At 39.0% G+C, this 18807-nt stretch overlaps 2 protein-coding genes across 3 annotated transcripts in view; both read left to right on the plus strand.

Annotated features, from left to right (window-relative positions):
- Nucleotides 1–18807, plus strand: part of LOC311289545 (protein NLRC3-like) — a 138366-nt gene that overhangs the window by 92557 nt on the left and 27002 nt on the right. The gene's annotated exons all lie outside the window — the stretch shown is intronic.
- LOC311289546 (stonustoxin subunit beta-like) overlaps nucleotides 1–18807 on the plus strand; it is a 58456-nt gene that overhangs the window by 11872 nt on the left and 27777 nt on the right. Inside the window, exons 1-3 of one of the 2 annotated variants that reach the window (XM_084407636.1) lie at nucleotides 14261–14498; nucleotides 14759–14851; nucleotides 15114–16823. In XM_084407636.1, the coding sequence (XP_084263762.1) occupies nucleotides 14761–14851; nucleotides 15114–16823 (1801 nt within the window). In that variant the 5' untranslated portion in view covers nucleotides 14261–14498; nucleotides 14759–14760. Of the gene's footprint in view, nucleotides 1–14260; nucleotides 14499–14758; nucleotides 14852–15113; nucleotides 16824–18807 lie in introns of those variants that run through there. The other variant, XM_084407635.1, reaches the window with a different exon arrangement.

Here is an 18807-nt window from a genome sequence, read left to right on the forward strand (position 1 = left end):
ACCTGCATCCACCTCCGAAGGAGAAAGAAGCGCTGCGACTTTGGTTGAAGGCTTTGAACCTGAAAACCCCACCCAAACGTGCTTTTGTTTGTTCCTTCCACTTTGTGGATGGAAAGCCAACTGAAGAACATCCCTACCCTGAAAAGTGGCTTGGCTATGAAGCTCTGTTGAAGAAGCCACGTCGGGTGCTAGTTAGGCAGTCAGGTACGTCGTAGATATGTGTCGTTCGCGAACAAGCCGGCTGGGGCGGGACTTTATTTGGATGGGCACACTATGTGGCCAATTACATGGGAATACAGACTAGGATCAAACCATTATGTGAAAGAGCTGGGACACATACACGTTCCGAAGATAGCGAGTGTAGTGGTACAGGCCATGTACACAGAGCGACAGAGAGGGGCGGGGAGCCGGATTTAAATGCTAATGTTAAGACTTTTGCCTTTATTTATTTGATTTGTTTGCTGCGGTTCTGCGTTTAATTTTTCAAATAAAGTTTTATTAAAATGTTACATAATAGTTACTGTGTATTTTCTTTTCTTTTTTGTAATGAAAAAATGCATACAAATAAGGCTTTAATGAAAACACTGAATAAAATATGGCTTACCAACATACAAATCATTCACAATTGCAAAATTGGTATAAAATTGAAGGCTCAGAGTGATACTAAATGAAGAGCCATTTTATTATTTTACTAGATGACAATGAAATACTCAGCATGGAGTATGAGGCCACTGATCTAGTGGATGTGCCACTGGATGACTCCCATAAAGATGTTGGGACCCAGTGGGAGGACCGTTCACTTGGTGACCATAACTACTATTCAAGTCACCCCCCGATGCCTTTGACCACCACTACTGACCAGGGAACACAATGTGTCAAACTTCTCCACAAGACTCTGCTTAGGACCGAAGCTCTCTCTTTGCTCCATACGGGCTTGTCACATGCTGCCTTTTATTCAGTGGCTGAACACCTCATACCTCTCTACAAAGGTAACTTCCAGCTCGACCCAACGGACCAGCTTCTGTTGGCTTTGATGAAGCTGAAGCTTAATCTGCTCCAGGATGACTTGGCTGAAAGATTCAGTGTGTCCCAGAGCGTCGTCAGTCGAGTGTTAAGCTACTGGATTGACCTCATGGAAGAGAATATGAGAGAATACATTCCTTGGCTTCCAAAGGAGACAATATGTGCTACAATGCCCCAGTCCTTTAAAGAAAACTACCCAGGCACAACGTGCATCATAGACTGCTCTGAGACCCCCCTCCAAAGGGCCAAGAATCTTGATTCCCGTGCAGAGTCTTTTAGCCATTACTATGCCCAGAACACAATAAAATACCTAGTGGCAATTGCACCCTGTGGCCTAATAATGTTCATCTCCCCTGTTTATGGAGGTAGATGTAGTGATAAATTCATAACATGCAACTCAGGGTTCCTGGAGTACCTGCGTCCAGGAGATGAGGTCATGGCTGACCGAGGCTTCACCATCCGGGATCTACTGTCTGAAAGAAAGGTGAAGCTCACGATACCTGCCTTTACTAAAAGAGGGGCACAGCTTTCTGAAGAAGACACCACCAGCACAAGGAGGATTGCTAATGTGCGAGTCCACGTGGAGCGGATAATATGCAGACTGAAGCACTTCAGGATTATTTCACAAGTTGTGCCAATCAACCTTGCTTCAAAAATAGATAAAATTCTGAGAATCTGTGCTGCCCTGTGTAACCTGCGAGGTGACATTATCCATGAAGATGCTGAGTGAGATAGATTGGCGTTGTCAACAAAGCAGTGTAATGCTTATGCGTAAAGTGGCAAGTAATGCCATTGGAAGTTGTGTTACTTGTGTTTTGCTAGGTATTTTTGAAGGCTGATGTTTACTTGTGTTTTATACATAGGCCTAACAAAAAATGTACAATGAAATGTTCAATTGTAACAAAGTTTATTAAATGTATTAATTTAAACAACATTACACAATAAAATTGCCTTTTTAAAATAGCACTAGCCACTTAAAGGGACAGTTCACCCAAACATTTACTTTCTTCTGCTGAACAGATAAGAAGATATTTTAAAGAAAGTTGGTAACCAGACAGTTGACAGTCGCCATTGACTTCCATAATACTTTTTTTTCCTACTCTGGAAGTCAATGGGGTCTATCCACTGTCTGGTTATCAAATTTCTTTAAAATATCTTCTTTTCTTTTAAAATAATTCAATTTCTTAGACCTGTTAATTTAAACTCCATTGCATCCTAAATTAGAGAAGATTTCTAACTTTCACAAAGCTGCTTGTACCCATCACTTAATGACAACATGCCTGCCTGAAACTCATTGGCAATGTGAGGCAGCATGTATTTAAAATAAAAAGCCTTAAGCCTTAGCACAATGTCAGCACAGAAATCTGCATCATATTTAACATTGATCAAGGCTTGCTGGGATGGGGTCCAGATGAGCAGCTTCGAAGTGGTCAGTCCAGTACAGAACATGCCCAGCTGCACCTGCATGTAATAGCCACGTGGACCATGTCGTTGAAGTTGATGTGCCCCATCCACTATCTTCACATCTGAGGTCTTGCTGCTGAAGAGGTCTTCCAGAGACTTAAAAGATTTTCCCAAGACTGGACATTTGATCTCTAACAGTTCTTCTGTGTTCAACACTCCATCAGGGCTTGCCGACAGCCATGGCTCTTCTGTGCTGACCACAGTGCCTCTGTGAATGACAGAGTAGCCGCAGCCTTTGAGCCACTGGCAAGCTTTGAGCTCACTCTCGTTCCCATATCTTGTAGCTGCATTTCCGTGGAACCTTGGGTAGAGATGCTCATTAAGGAACTTCTCAGGACTCGCTCTGACTGGAACCCTCTTGGCAGAGCTAGCAGTGATGCGAATCTTACGAGCTTCATGCCATATGTGTGAGGAACTCTGCTCATTAGTGATGCGCTCCAGTGATGCAGATTTGGTCAGGTCAAGCGCAATGAAGGTATTGTAAAATAACAAACATTTCTGGCAGGTGGCTGGAACATCATGTACCCCATGTGGGAGGAAATCTGGCTGGGATGGCTCTTCGTTTGGTTGAGCATTAAGACATTTGTAAAGCAGGCTTCCTACAGGCAGCTTCAGGTGGCTCAAGCTCTCCCTCAGCTTTACATGGGATTGAAATGCAGGGGTGGGAGGCAGGGGTGGGCATTGTGACCTTGCTTCTATGTTCTGAAATTGGTCAGTGTCTCTATGGTGTGCAAACCTGATGTCCACTAACCGCTTTGGGGCAAGGTTCCTCTGGGTTCCAGCATTCCAGTAGCATTGCTCATCAGTGCACGCTATACCAGTGAGTCCCTGGGTCACAGCATTCTGAACCTAACACAGAGACAATTACAGTCAGAATATTAAATATATAAAGATATAGGGCCCTATTTTAATGATCTAAGCGCACGGTCTAAAAAAAATATATATACTTTTTTATATATAATATACATATATAATATACATTTTATATATAATATAAAGAAAATATTGTGTGTAAGATAGGGCCCATAAAGATATTCCTTTCCAAGCAACAATGGAGCAATTGGATCAATATACTGTACAGCAATTATACATCTTTAAGATAAAAAATGCAAATCTGAATATACTACTAATAAACTTACTTTGGATCCAAGTTATATGACTAGTCTTGTACTTACCGTGACACATCCAGCCCATTACTGTATGTCTGGAGAAATTAACTCCAAAACTGCAACTGATTAGACTATTATCATTTTGAAAAGTGACAACAGTAGATATTATTAAATATTACAGATTATGCTGTATGAGTCCAAGAGCTGATTTTTTCACCATGTACAATTTGAGTAAAATATACTGAATATATCATGCTTTGGTGTAGACAAGATTTGTTGCTTACCTTGACTCCATACTATGTACTTACCTTCTTCCTCCAATATGAGATTTGACTACATACTACTTACATATTCTCCACAATTCTCCAAGTCTGTGATACACAAATAACATGTTAGTATAATCCACATTACCCATAAGGCTAAATTTTATTCTATTAATATGAACGTACTGATATACTAATGGTATGAATTTGTAAAGCTGCACACAATTCATCACGTGGGCCAATAGTTTCCCCATATATATATATATATATATATATATATATATATATATATATATACACACACATACATATATACACATACATACATATATATATACATACATAGATAGATAGATAGATAGATAGATAGATAGATAGATGCATGAAAAACATAACTGTATACTATCAAAGATTATTTGATAATGTAACATACTTCCTCACCTTCCATAAAATTGAAGCTGCATGGCTACATGACTTGCCGAGGCCAGCGATGCAAGAACACCCTGCTGTCTCTACTTCTCCCAGGTTTGTCACCAGTACCCAGGCCGAGTGTGCTGGTTTGCTGGACTGACTAGGCTGAACATCAGCCTTCAAAAATACCAGGTCTTTCAGACCTACTTGGTGGAGTAACACACGACCCACTTTACCACTGTGAAGGTACTGGTAGGCTTCAGTGCTCTTGTAGCTTTTCATAGCAGCACCATCTACTCCAAGGGACAGCACAAAATAATTGAATATATCCCCGTACATTATTTCTGGCCACTTTCTCATGTCATCCTCCCAGTCGTTAGTGGCGATCCTTGAAGGATGCGATACATTTACACCATCCGACCGCCGCAGCACAGAAATAGTGTGCTCCCATATGTTGGCCATGTCAGCTAATTACCGCAAACGAAACAAATAATGTATAACAAATGTTTGCTTGCCCTTTTTACAGACAAATTAGCTTTGTTTTGTAGCACTGTTTACACTTCCTCTTTCTGTGGCGTTTTAGGCGGAAGTCGAAAGACAATCGCGTTAAACCGGAAACGGGTAAAGTGGGCGGGGCTACATAAGGTCTATAGTATCGCGAGAAGAGAGGGATTTCTTAAAGGGGCCACAAACATTTTTAATGCAAAATAGAAACGAGGTACATTTTATGTAAACAACTCTAATCGTAGTTGTAACTCTATATGTACAGTAGGCATAATTCTTGTCATTGCGTATGTGTATGCAGCATGAGTCAAATACAATCTTCTGTTCGTGTTGTATTATGCACAGTGGTTGGGCTCTAAGAGATTGTGATGCTGTTTGCATGGAATGCACATTTTACCTTTGTGGCAAAGCCTGATTGAAATTAATTGTTGAAATAAATGGTTTTGTGTCTTTTTTACATAACACTGGCTATTGATAATGACACATAGTAACTAATCTAGCTACTTTCATTAAATATATCAATTTAAGCTAAACTGTAAGAGGGTCATTCTATGAAAATGTCAATTTTTCTGTCCCTAGCCTTTACAGAAATATTACACTTAAAAAACACTTTAGGGTTACAATTTCTCTACATTTTAAAATAAAACAATATGTTATTTGAACAATTACACCCTCTTGAGCCATCAATGTGGCAATATTTGATTTTTATGAATTATATAGAATTTCAAGCACCACAGAAGTGCTCGTCCCCACAGTCATGTACAGAGGGAAAATGCTTTATTTTGAGGTCAATAACAGATTTTTACACCATTTAAAATACAATAATGTATACATAACTATCAAATATATTATGTAAATGATATATATAAAAAAAATGCAGGGGGAACAAATAAATAATTGGGTCGGTAGGCTACTAAACTGACAGGGTCGGTCGGGTTACGGCAAACAAGAATATTTTTAAGGATGGCCTTAGACTATTGTAACTCACTTTATTTTGCGCTATCTCAGGCCTCTCTCTCTCGTCTACAGCTAGTTCAAAACGCAGCGGCTAGACTTCTCACCGGGACACGCAAATATGAGTCGATCACCCCTATTTTATTCAAACTCCACTGGCTACCTGTCACATTCAGGATTGATTTTAAAATTTTACTATTTGTGTATAAAGCTCTTAACAAACCGGCCCCCCAATATCTGACCAATCTCCTCTGCCCGTACACTCCATCTCGTACTTTGAGATCCAGTGATCACTGTCTTCTCATCGTGCCCAGATCCAGACTTAAAAAACGAGGCGACTGCACTTTTGCGACTGCTGGCCCAAAACTTTGGAACAGTCTACCCATGGGCGCCGTATAGGGGGGAAAAGTTAGGACGATTCCAAGGGCCCCTGACTGACAGGGGCCCCAACAAATGAGTAAAAACTAATTTAAAAAAATATATATATTATACACTATACAAATCATCATCATTAAGTATATTTCAAATAATTATACAATGAATGATGTCTTTGATTTTACTTATTTTGGCAATAAAAGTTAAATATCCCCATTGATCAAAAAGTAAACTTTCATTTTGACCGACCACCCCCCTGTATCTGCATGAAATGGTTTGGTCCTGCGTTAGCGTGCGCGGTGTTTGTGTTTAGTTAGTTGTAGTTGCAGACAGTTAGTCGATGCGACGCGTCAGCAACACAGAGACCACAATGTTGCATAGTAAAAGAAAATCTGGTTTTCAAAAAAGGAAAGACAAAAGAAAGGGTGTCAATCTGTAACCCAGTTTTTCACCAAGAAAGGTGGGTAGCCTTTAGTCTGTGCGTGGTATTAACCTGTTGTCCATAGTGAAATAAGCTAGCTAGCTGCAGGCTAGTGTTAGCCTACATTTCATCAACATTTAATCAGTGCAGGGAAACGTTTAGCAAGATTGTCAAATCATTGAATTATGCCATTGTCCATGCCCCTGCAGACTTAACAACAGATGAGTCAGCAGCACCCCAGTCTCCCCATAACTACCCCCCCTCCCTGTCCCAGTGAAGAAGGTGAGCAACACTGTGGTAATGACTTAGCATAATTCCAGGGAGTCTGTGTGGGGTTCTCTGACTGTCTCTCTTGCTCTTTTTACCATAACAAAAAAGAAAAAGAAAATTTATTAATGACAGAAATCAAACACAAATTATTTTCTCACATAATGACCATTATGACATAAAACAACAACAACCTCCTGTCTGTGCTGGATGCAGTTAGAAACAATGAGTAGCTTACCTCAACCTGCGTGTGTTACAGACAATATTAAAATAATCCAGTTTGATGCGTTCATTTAGACTGAATTTTGGCCATTAAATGACATCTATAGATACAGACTTTATTATTCCCATCATTCCAAACCTCAAAACCTATTGATTTAGTGATCACTTGATCTGTTTTGTAGCACTATAATAACCCTGATGTGGAAATTCCGTTTTACACGTCAGCTTTATTTTGTTGTTGGCATATATGTGCAGTTAAGTTAAAAAATCTGCTGTTTTCATTGTTTTGATATGATGATGTTAGTTTATTTTAATTAAAAAGTTAATATATATTTAGTTTTTTCTTCTTTTTTTTTAAATCTGTCATTCATTTTACAATAAAAATAGCCTACATTGAGACTGTAAAGGATTGCCTTAAGGACATTTTTATGGTGGCTTTTAATCTTGCATCAAATAGTGAACTGCAGACTGTATGCAGACTTGCATTTACAAATCACAGCAGTAAATATTGTGCAAGGACTAGTATTGAACTACAAGAAGCAAAACAGTTGCAAGCCTTTGATTAGAGTTATGTAAAGCTTTTGATGGGACAGTTAGGTCCTAGAGATGTGGTGACAACAGCTGCGCGGAGGGGGCCCAATTCGATTTTTTTTGTCATGGGGCCCAAAATTCCTGGCGGCGCCCCTGAGTCTACCCCTCTATATCAGACTAGCTCCCTCAATTTCCATCTTCAAAACATCCTTGAAAACTTTAATACCCCTTGACACAACTATTTTTTTTTTTTTTTTAATTGTCCTGTTTCTGCCCTGCATTTTATCTATTGCCCTTTACAGCACTTTGGTCAGCCTTGGCTGTTTTTAATTTTGCGTTATAAATAAATATTGTATTTTTTTTAGAATTAAGTTAATACCTTTGAGTCACCTGGGATAAAACTCCCCCTGCTACCCTCATTTGCATTTGTAAAGCTCACAGCAGTCTCATTTACATGTTAAAGCATTAGAGGGAGGGGGGTCACGGGGCAAGCAAGTCCCACGTCAATTTCCGACAATTTCCGACAGTTTGCAGTGTTGCCTGTAAATTGCCGTTTGCAGTCGTAAACCTGAACTTCCACGACAATCTACAGTGCCGGTAACTGTCGAAAATCCCACTTTTCATGCAGTGTCTGTTTGTAATTGATTATTGATACCGCGTCCTGTAATCACTGAGTGCTGTAGGTTTCTCCATTTAACATAGCAAGTTCTGTTGACTCTGTTGCTTGTCATAGATCCTGAGTCATGATACCTCAGACATCTTGTATCATCTCTATGGCCTAGAGCACTCTGGGAACCCAAAGCAAATATTCTGGAAATGGTTTCCCTTGGGAGTCTACATCTCCTTCAACATGCGTGTAACCTTTGTTGCTAACTTTCTGACAATCATCTCCCTTTCAATGTCCGTTCATTGGTCTGGCCATAGATCTGGGTCATCGACCAGGATGTAGATTACTATAGTAATTATAGTAGTTTTATATATATAATACTATAGTAATTATACATATATTCCACAAACATAAACAAAGAGTATTCAGTCTACAGGCAGTATGACACCAAAAGTGTCATATTTTGGCAAATACAATGCCAATTATGGCACTAAACCGACAACGCCACCCCGGAAATTGGCCGAGGACCCACAGGTACATCAAGTGCAAAGCACACAGATACGCAGTGGCTGAGACAGATATCAGACAATGATAAAGCTTTTCACAATTGTATTCCTAACCACATACAATAAAATACAAAACTAGTATCTTTTAATATACAAACATTAAAATGAATACATCAACCATAGAACATGTTTCACACACACAGTTTCACTATTTCAGAATTGGGGGAATTGTCTTGCCTATCCAATAAACACTGCAACTACTCGTGCTCTCTCACCACACATCACCAAACCACCCGCTGTGAACACTGCAGACCGATAGCCGAACCACCACCACACACACAGAGGACTCTGGCTAAGTACTGGGACCCCAATTCTGAATGGAAAGGAAAACAATATGAGACACAAGCAAACACACATATACACATTCCACGTAAATGTCTGTCGATTAAACACTTATCACTGCCAGAAGAAATCAGTTTGTCGCACAATGATGGCAACCGCTCACTGGCTGATACTCGTTAACTGTTGTCAGCCCAGAGCCGTCCTATAAAGTTTAACCCCAGATTAGATTACAAAAGAACATTCAAAACACACAATAACACCTTTGAAAAACAAACAAAATTCAAAGAGACATAGGATTCCCAATGAAACACAATAGTAGTGACAAAACACATAGCTTCTCGCCACTGTACTCCTCAAGTCCTAAGGTCAATACTGGAAACAACTAAATTTAAATAGCTTGTTTAATTAATTGGACACATTGTATTTTTTAGCCAGAATGCAACCGAATGCATATTACATTTATTTACCTCAATCAGGGTTTGTATGAACACTATATTAGTGTTGAAAATAACTCCCTTGGTGTTAATCTATTGACACACTTAGTGTAGTTTCAACACACCTGCTGTAAATGGAGCTTGTGAGGGGAAAAAAACACACTTTTGCTGTTAATGGTCCAAAACCCGAGGCACAGCACAAAGCAGTTCCCCGATCACACAGAGCGAGCAGTGCACTGCGTTTTTTGTGTTGCTAGGCAACCACCGAAACAGCTGTCCTGTCAGTCAAGTAAACATCAAATCAGCCTTTTATTATCGTTATTTACTTTCTGTTAACATTGTGGTAGTTACTATTCGTGAAGTCGTTAAGCTACTGCTAACCCGCGAGAGAGTTTATCCTCCATCATTGCACTCTCCGGGCGTTCAAAGCAACAGTAGCTTTCATCACTACAACGGAAGGCCCACCTCTCCATTCATTCGATAGGACAGTGGAAAAAACCGCGATGACGTCGGGTGCTTTTTCCGCTCAGAGTTGCATTCTCTTCAACTGCAAAAACACGAGGCGCAGCCGGCGGTAAAACGTGAGGTGCCTGGTTCGCATAAACAGAACGCAGAACGCTCACTGCCATAGGAAAACAATTCAAAAATGACGCCTATCACTGCAAAAAACGCGTTAGGTGTGATCAGGGCCTAACAGTGTTTTTTTTTTTTTTATCTCTATCAAGTGTAAAAAAAGTAACACTACTTAAAGTGTAAGTTTAGACTTTGCGACAAAAATAGATGCCGTTCTTAACGCGATTCATGAGGTAAAAAAGGATGTTAGAGACTTCTCGGGACGCATGGATATGGCCGAAGAGCGAATTAGCAACGTAGAAGACACAGTTTCTACAGGGGCAAATTGGAAGAGGTAGTTAAACGTCTAGCCTCCTTTTCACACAAACTAGACGATCTAGAAAACCGCTCTCGAAGATCGAACCTAAGACTGGTCAATCTTCCTGAAAATCCCGACGCGGTCGCATTCTTAGAAAAATGGTTACCTGAAGTGCTGGGCCCGGCAACTTTTCCCGCGCCGCCCATCATCGAAAGAGCGCACAGACTACCTGGCCGTTCACAATCCAGTCGATCATCTCCTCCAAGAGTGCTGATCATGAAGTTTTTGAACTTCCAAGATAAAGTCAGAGTGATGAGAGCTGCGAGGATTAAAGGCAAGATCATGTATGGAGATCATGAAGTCAGATTTTCCCCCGATCTATCCGCGGATCTTCACCGTCAAAGAAGGCGTTTTGGCGGAGTTAAACAACGGTTGAGATCCATGAACGTCAATTATGGGATAGTTTACCCAGCCAAGCTGCGCCTGACTATCGATGGACAGACCCGTGAGTTTGAGGACCCAGTTGAGGCGGATAAGTTTTTGCAGGGAATACAAAGTGCAGGTGAAGTGGACAGAACCTAAAAGGTCACTTGTCAGATTTTCTTTATCTGAACCCTAGCGAGAATGAAGTGGCTCGGAGTTATATATTTTTGTGCACTTTTTCTATTCTCAGCTGGGTAGGTTCTTACTTTAACTTTAACTTTTTTATGTACTATCACTAGTGTATTTATATACACAGATGGCTCGGTTATCATTTTATTTTGTATGTACGTAATACATTTAATTTTTTTGTATGTTTTTCGCAGACGGCTGCGATGTTCTGGTTCTCTAGAGAAACCAATTTGCCTTGGTTACAGGTTGAAATGTTGGCTGCAAAAGGCTTGACACTTGACAGCTTTTTACATTCAGCACCCCTTAAAGAACTAAAACGTAAAACAGAAAATCCATTTGTAAAAAATACCATTATGATCTGGTACGAAGGTCATAAATTTCTCGGAGAGGCCCCCTTGCTGTCTTGCTTTTCCCCGATTTGGGGGAATGAATATTTCACTCCAGCTAAAAATGATATGGGGTTTAAACTATGGTTGAATAAAGGAATAGTTCGATTGATGGACTTATATGAGGACAATATTTTAATGTCATTTGACAATCTGGTATCAAAGTTTAATATACCCCGGAAACATTTTTTTTAAATACCTACAGCTTAGAAGGTTTATTTTTTCAAAATTAAAGAAATCTGTGCAACTCCCTTCATTGTCTACACTGGAAACCTTTTCCACACAAGAATGTTTCAGTAAAGGGCGAATTTCCCAATTATATAATATACTGGTACAGAATCATAAAGAAAATTCGGAAAATAAAAGACGAGAATGGATGCAAGATTTAAATAAAGACATTTCATTAGAGGAGTGGGGTACAATATGTTTAAAAGCACAAACTCAAACTATAAATACTCGTTTAAGACTATTACAATATAACTGGATAATGAGAACTTATATCACTCCTGTAAGATTAAATAAATTTAACCCTAATATTCCGGACTTGTGTTTTAAATGCAATATTTACCAAGGCACATTTTTTCATTGTGTATGGGAATGTGTTGAGGTGCAAAAGTTTTGGAGGAAAGTTACTCATTATACATCTCAATTTACGACTACCCTTATATCTTTAAGCCCGATAATATGTATATTGGGTATTTATGTAGACAACTATTCTCTGCCCAACAAAGAGAAAAAACTGGTGGATTTGTGCCTACTACAAGCCAGGCGTTCAATTTCCCTTTGCTGGAAGGATACAAGTTGTCCTTCCCTTGGACTTTGGCTAAAAAACCTGATTTCCAGTTTGGCCCTTGAGAAACTAACATATGTTATTAAGGGAAAGTCTTCTGAATTCTACGAAATTTGGGATATGTTCTTGAGATTTGTCAAAGAAGGTGATATTGAAGAGGCTATAGATGTGTGAAGTTGTAGTAAATGCTTAATTTGTAATAGAAGTGTATAATTTATACCATTGTCTAGGGATTAATTAATTAATTATTATTATATGTATGTATGTGTATGTATATATATATATATTTGTATGTGTGTATGTATGTATGTATGTATGTGTATATATATATATATATATATATATATATATATATATATATATATACACTCACCTAAAGGATTATTAGGAACACCTGTTCAATTTCTCATTAATGCCATTATCTAATCAACCAATCACATGGCAGTTGCTTCAATGCATTTAGGGGTGTGGTCCTGGTCAAGACAATCTCCTGAACTCCAAACTGAATGTCAGAATGGGAAAGAAAGGTGATTTAAGCAATTTTGAGCGTGGCATGGTTGTTGGTGCCAGACGGGCCGGTCTGAGTATTTCACAATCTGCTCAGTTACTGGGATTTTCACGCACAACCATTTCTAGGGTTTACAAAGAATGGTGTGAAAAGGGAAAAACATCCAGTATGCGGCAGTCCTGTGGGCGAAAATGCCTTGTTGATGCTAGAGGTCAGAGGAGAATGGGCCGACTGATTCAAGCTGATAGAAGAGCAACTTTGACTGAAATAACCACTCGTTACAACCGAGGTATGCAGCAAAGCATTTGTGAAGCCACAACACGCACAACCTTGAGGCGGATGGGCTACAACAGCAGAAGACCCCACCGGGTACCACTCATCTCCACTACAAATAGGAAAAAGAGGCTACAATTTGCACAAGCTCACCAAAATTGGACAGTTGAAGACTGGAAAAATGTTGCCTGGTCTGATGAGTCTCGATTTCTGTTGAGACATTCAGATGGTAGACTCAGAATTTGGCGTAAACAGAATGAGAACATGGATCCATCATGCCTTGTTACCACTGTGCAGGCTGGTGGTGGTGGTGTAATGGTGTGGGGGATGTTTTCTTGGCACACTTTAGGCCCCTTAATGCCAATTGGGCATCGTTTAAATGCCACGGCCTACCTGAGCATTGTTTCTGACCATGTCCATCCCTTTATGACCACCATGTACCCATCCTCTGATGGCTACTTCCAGCAGGATAATGCACCATGTCACAAAGCTCGAATCATTTCAAATTGGTTTCTTGAACATGACAATGAGTTCACTGTACTAAAATGGCCCCCACAGTCACCAGATCTCAACCCAATAGAGCATCTTTGGGATGTGGTGGAACGGGAGCTTCGTGCCCTGGATGTGCATCCCACAAATCTCCATCAACTGCAAGATGCTATCCTATCAATATGGGCCAACATTTCTAAAGAATGCTTTCAGCACCTTGTTGAATCAATGCCACGTAGAATTAAGGCAGTTCTGAAGGCGAAAGGGGGTCAAACACAGTATTAGTATGGTGTTCCTAATAATCCTTTAGGTGAGTGTATATATATATATATATATATATATATATATATATATGTATATATATGTATATATATATATATATGTGTGTGTGTGTGTATGTATGTGTATGTATATGTATATATATATATGTATGTTATTATTATAATATATTTTTTTATTATTATTATTATTATTTTTTTTTTTTTTTACTAACTGCCTGGGTTATTGGGGAGGCGAGGGTTGTGGGTAAGTTATGTTTGTATTTAAGAGGACTATATTTGTTCTTTTGCTAAATGTGTTGTAAAATTCAATAAAAATATGTTTGCAAAGTGTAAGTTTAACTCGATTTAGTGTGTAGCTATAAACACAGAAAAAGTGTTAATTTCCACACTCTGAGCCCTCATTGGAGGAAACACCCGATGTTGTCAGTATGCGTCTCTAAGATTGACAGATGAACGAGAAAATGAAATACCCGCATCCTCCTGCTGAAAACGAAAGTAAAGAGCGAGAGACAGAGGGAGAGAGAACAAACTCCAAAACACATGTCACACTCACATGGGACGTAACAGCCACCTACGGATCATGAGGTGTTTGGATCAACAGTATTGCAGGAAGACTCAAAATGTATTAGGAACAAAAATATGTCTTCAAACTAATCAGATGCATATGTCATTTCACCACAAAATTGGTTTTGGTTTAACATTATTTAATGGATTGCACTGTTTATGAACAGAACAATAAATAAAGCGATTGGGTTGAAGTGCGCGGTTTCTCTCGATCGATTAGAAAAGGAATAAACCTCCCCTTTCAATCCGATCGAAATTTCATTTGGATCGAGCTCAATCGGATCGTTTAAGGTGTGTATATGAAGGCTTTTCAGTCCGATTGAGCCGTCAATCCCATTACTAACGGATTATTTGGTTGCATGTAAACGTAGCCGGAAGGATTTATGCCTTTATGTTTTTAAATTTTGAAAGACGGAATTAGATTGCATTTTAAGGAACGTTAAAACAATTAGTAAACTAATGAAATTAGTAACAATTAGTAGATGATAAAGTATTCATTATTAAACTTCAAATGTATAAATGTCCCCATTGTTCATTGTTTTTTCCTGCAGCCATGGCATCACAGACCATTGAAGTGGCAGCTCTAGGAAGACCTCTGTATCCTGGTATGCTTTATGACTGCCGCAAGGATACCTTCATTCCAGGTGGTGTACCTGTACCTGTACTGTACCTACTAAAATGCTTATATATATATGAATTAAATGAATACCTTTTTTTTAAACAAAAATGAACCATCACTGAACTTACTTAAGCTGGACGATGGTGCTATTTTCTTCTAGAAACAAACTTTGTTGCATTATTTTTCTGTTCTCTCTGTAAAGCTGTTTTGAAACAATCTGTATTGTAAAAAGTGCTATATAAATAAAGGTGACTTGACTTAACTGATAAAGTCATTTCTCATTTCAGGTGTCACTCTGTGGGATAAGAAGTCACTGAATGAAGATTTGGACACCCGTCCAAAGCCCATGACAGATTTGAAGTTCAGTAGCTCCGACTCTCTCTCTAGTAAGTCCAGTCTCCTGGATGTGAGTGCTTCCCTGAAGGCCAGCTTCTTGGGAGGGCTGGTGGAGGTGGGAGGATCTGCCAAATTCCTGCGTGACACCAAATCCTCAAACCAACAGTCCAGAGTTACAATGAATTACAGTGAAACCACAAGATTCGACCAGCTCACTATGAGCCATCTGGGTAAGATCACTTACCCTCAGGTCTTTGACCAGAAAACTGCAACTCATGTGGTCACGGCTGTACTGTACGGAGCTCAGGCCGTCATGGTGTTTGAACGGACATTTTCAGAAGACGAAGAAAAGCAGGAGATTGAGGGAGAACTGAATGTCATGGTCAAGAGCATCCCTACATTTTCTATTGAGGGGAAAGGAGCTTTACAAATGACAGATGGTCAGAAGAATAGGGCTGAGAGCATCACCTGCACATTTTATGGTGACGTCCGCCTTGATCAGAACCCCACCACTTACATGGAGGCCCTAGAGGTGTACAAGAAGCTCCCCACTATACTGAAGGAGAAACCACAGAATGCAGTTCCAATAAAAGTCTGGCTCTATCCTCTTTCTCTACTGGATACAAAAGCTGCTCAGTTGGAGAGAGAAATCACCACAAGTCTGGTTTCCAACACTGAAGATATAATAGAGGGGCTGGGAGAAGTAGAGAGGACATGCAACGACCTCTCCAGAAAAACTCTGGTAAATGTTTTCAAAGACATCAAAGAGAGTCTCTGTTTATTTCAGGGCTCTCTTAACATTTACAAAATGGTATTCCTAAAAGCAGTGGCCAAGGTCTTGCCTGCTATACGAGGAGGAGAGATGGAGCAAAATTCATTGGAAGACATCCTGAAGATCCACTACAGCTCCCCCTTTAATGCTGACATGCTTAACCAGTGGTTAGATCATGCAACGGCTGAACTTAACATCTTGAGTTCTCACACCGAGATACTGAAGGGAATCAAAACTGAAGACTCAAACCGTCTCAACACCATCCTCCTTGATCCTAATATTGATGTTGTGGTGTGCTTGACCTTCACATCTCTGAAGTATGAAGGCCCGTATCTTTCAACCCTGAAGAAGTTTCTGGAATCTGATGAGTTTAAAGAGCTTGATGTGGGAATGAAACCATATTCTAGCACGTTACTATCAGAAGAGTGGCTCAACAATCCTGGTGTCATGTCAAAGATGAGAGAGAACTTAACTCTTTTCAGAAGTTTTTCAGAGGCTAATAAAGATGAAAAGAGATATCGGTTCATTATTTCTGCCTTCTCCGATCCCTCCAGTCCAGGCTCCTCTATCTATCTGTATGAAACAGGGAATCTGACAGACACACAGTTCCAGCCCGTGTCGAAGCCTCCCCCACCAGAAGTGGAGGACAGTGTGTCCCTGAAACTGCAGAAGTCTCCAACTGGAGAAACTGTGAGGTACAGAGTGGAGTACCAGCAGGTGAAAGCAGTTTCTGGCTCTGAGGAACAGTGGATTATCATAAACACCGCTGAGGAAGTCTTTAATCTGACTGGATTGGAGTTTGGAAAGCAGTACTTGATCCGCTACAGGATAGTGGGTAAAGTGGGAGTGAGTGAAGCCAGTGACACTATCGGCCCCATACAGTCTCCAGGTGAGTGTCATATGCACTTCTCTTTGCATTAATCTTTATCTTAATATAAATAAATAAATATATATATATATATATATATATATATATACACACACACACATATATACACACACACACATATATACACACACACACACACACACACACACATATATACACACATATATACATATATATATATATATATAAAAATTACTGTGTGTGTGTATATATATATATATATATATATATATATATTACTCTTAATCCCACTGTAGAAAGGCCTCAGTCATCCCTGAAAACTAAATGATTATGATTAATATAAATAATATTTAACAAATGCAAATCTCATTATTTATATTCTTTAATAATAATCATTATGAATTACTCTTAATAAATGCAAAGCATACAGACGTTAATTGTAGAGGAAGTAATTGAACTGACCACAGGAAAATAAAATCTATAAATTAAGGTATGACAACAAATTCAACCTTCAATGCAGCGTGATCTCATGAGAATACGTGTGTATTTTTACGTTAAGTGTTGTTCTTCCACACGTACATTTACTTATATTTTAATACACAGAGAAACGTATAATACTGATGTATTTATAGCACTAAAACGTAAAATATTTACATATGAACAACTGATATACACATTTGTACGTATTCCCATTTATGAATATTAAAATAGTGGCATTAATGTTTTGACTCTATTGCATTCAATTGTCTTATCAATTACGTTTTCAGTCGCATTTATTGCAGTTTACTCATTTACTTAATAAGAAATAATAACATTTCACTCTGTTTGTGACTTCTGCTGCAAACTCATTTCAGAGGATTATTGCATGATGTTAAACAAGACTACACTTTAAAACCGTAAAATGAATAACATTTCTTTAATCGTTTAACCATTTTGTAATATTTAGTTTGTTTGCTGTGAGACACAAAAGGCGTTTTCTCCTATAGAACAATAGTTGACAATAGAACCATGAAATACACCTGTACGAAAGCCCAACAACGCCCCCTGGAGGTATCTTTATGTATGTGACTTTGTTGGTGCTTGTACGGACATGGACAAGTCAGTGCATTTCTGAACCCGTGTCAGAGGGCAGTCTATATACACAGGCGGAGAGACTGACTTGTTTTCTTGCACAAAATGGACTGCTGCATGTGTGTTGTTTCCGTGAGTGATTGATTAAGAAGTAAGTTATCTGTTTTACATTCTGTGCTGTTCAAACTTTAATATTCTGTGTATTCAGTTACTGTCATCCGTGAACTGTACTAGTTCAAATAATAATTTGAATAATAATTATATTTTCGTGTAAATTGCATGCTGCCGAAGTCCATGTCATGTCATGTTGAAGCTAGTTTGATTCTGTATAGTTGAATATGTTCTGCAGTATAATTTAAATATGTAAGCTAAATTATTTATGCTATATATTTCGATTCTAAATACTTGAATGCAACTTGAATACTCTTTACCAAAGTAATGCGAACAAATACTACCTCATATTTAACATTTAATAACGTGATTTACTGTAACTTCTGTTATGTATAGTGACTATTCTCGTTATGCTAATCTGAATAAAACCCTTCTGCTGGGACACTCTCTCTTGCTCCAGTTTCTCTAACTGGAAACCCCCACCACCCTTTCTACTAGTGCTTAACCGAACCCTCTGAGTGTCCCATACGCACCAAACACCAAAACACAACATAAATTCACAAAAGACATCTATTTTATTCGCTCTTTGTAATCCAAATCTTTAGAATCCACACGTTTGCAAGAAACAGATCAAAATTTAGCCTTTTATCCAGCGATCAAACCGAGGTGTGTGTTCAGGCTCATTATTGGCGCATTGCTATTTTGAGGAACTGAAATAGACTGAGCCATTGACCAACAGAAACCTGGCCTAAAGTCAATGGTGCAGTATTTGTTTTATTATTTAAAGAGCGCATTAGTAATGTGCGCCTATAGGCGGGTCCACAACGCGCATACACTCTGC

Source organism: Rutilus rutilus, assembly GCF_951802725.1.
Source record: "Rutilus rutilus genome assembly, chromosome: 4".
Lineage (NCBI taxonomy): Eukaryota > Metazoa > Chordata > Actinopteri > Cypriniformes > Leuciscidae > Rutilus > Rutilus rutilus.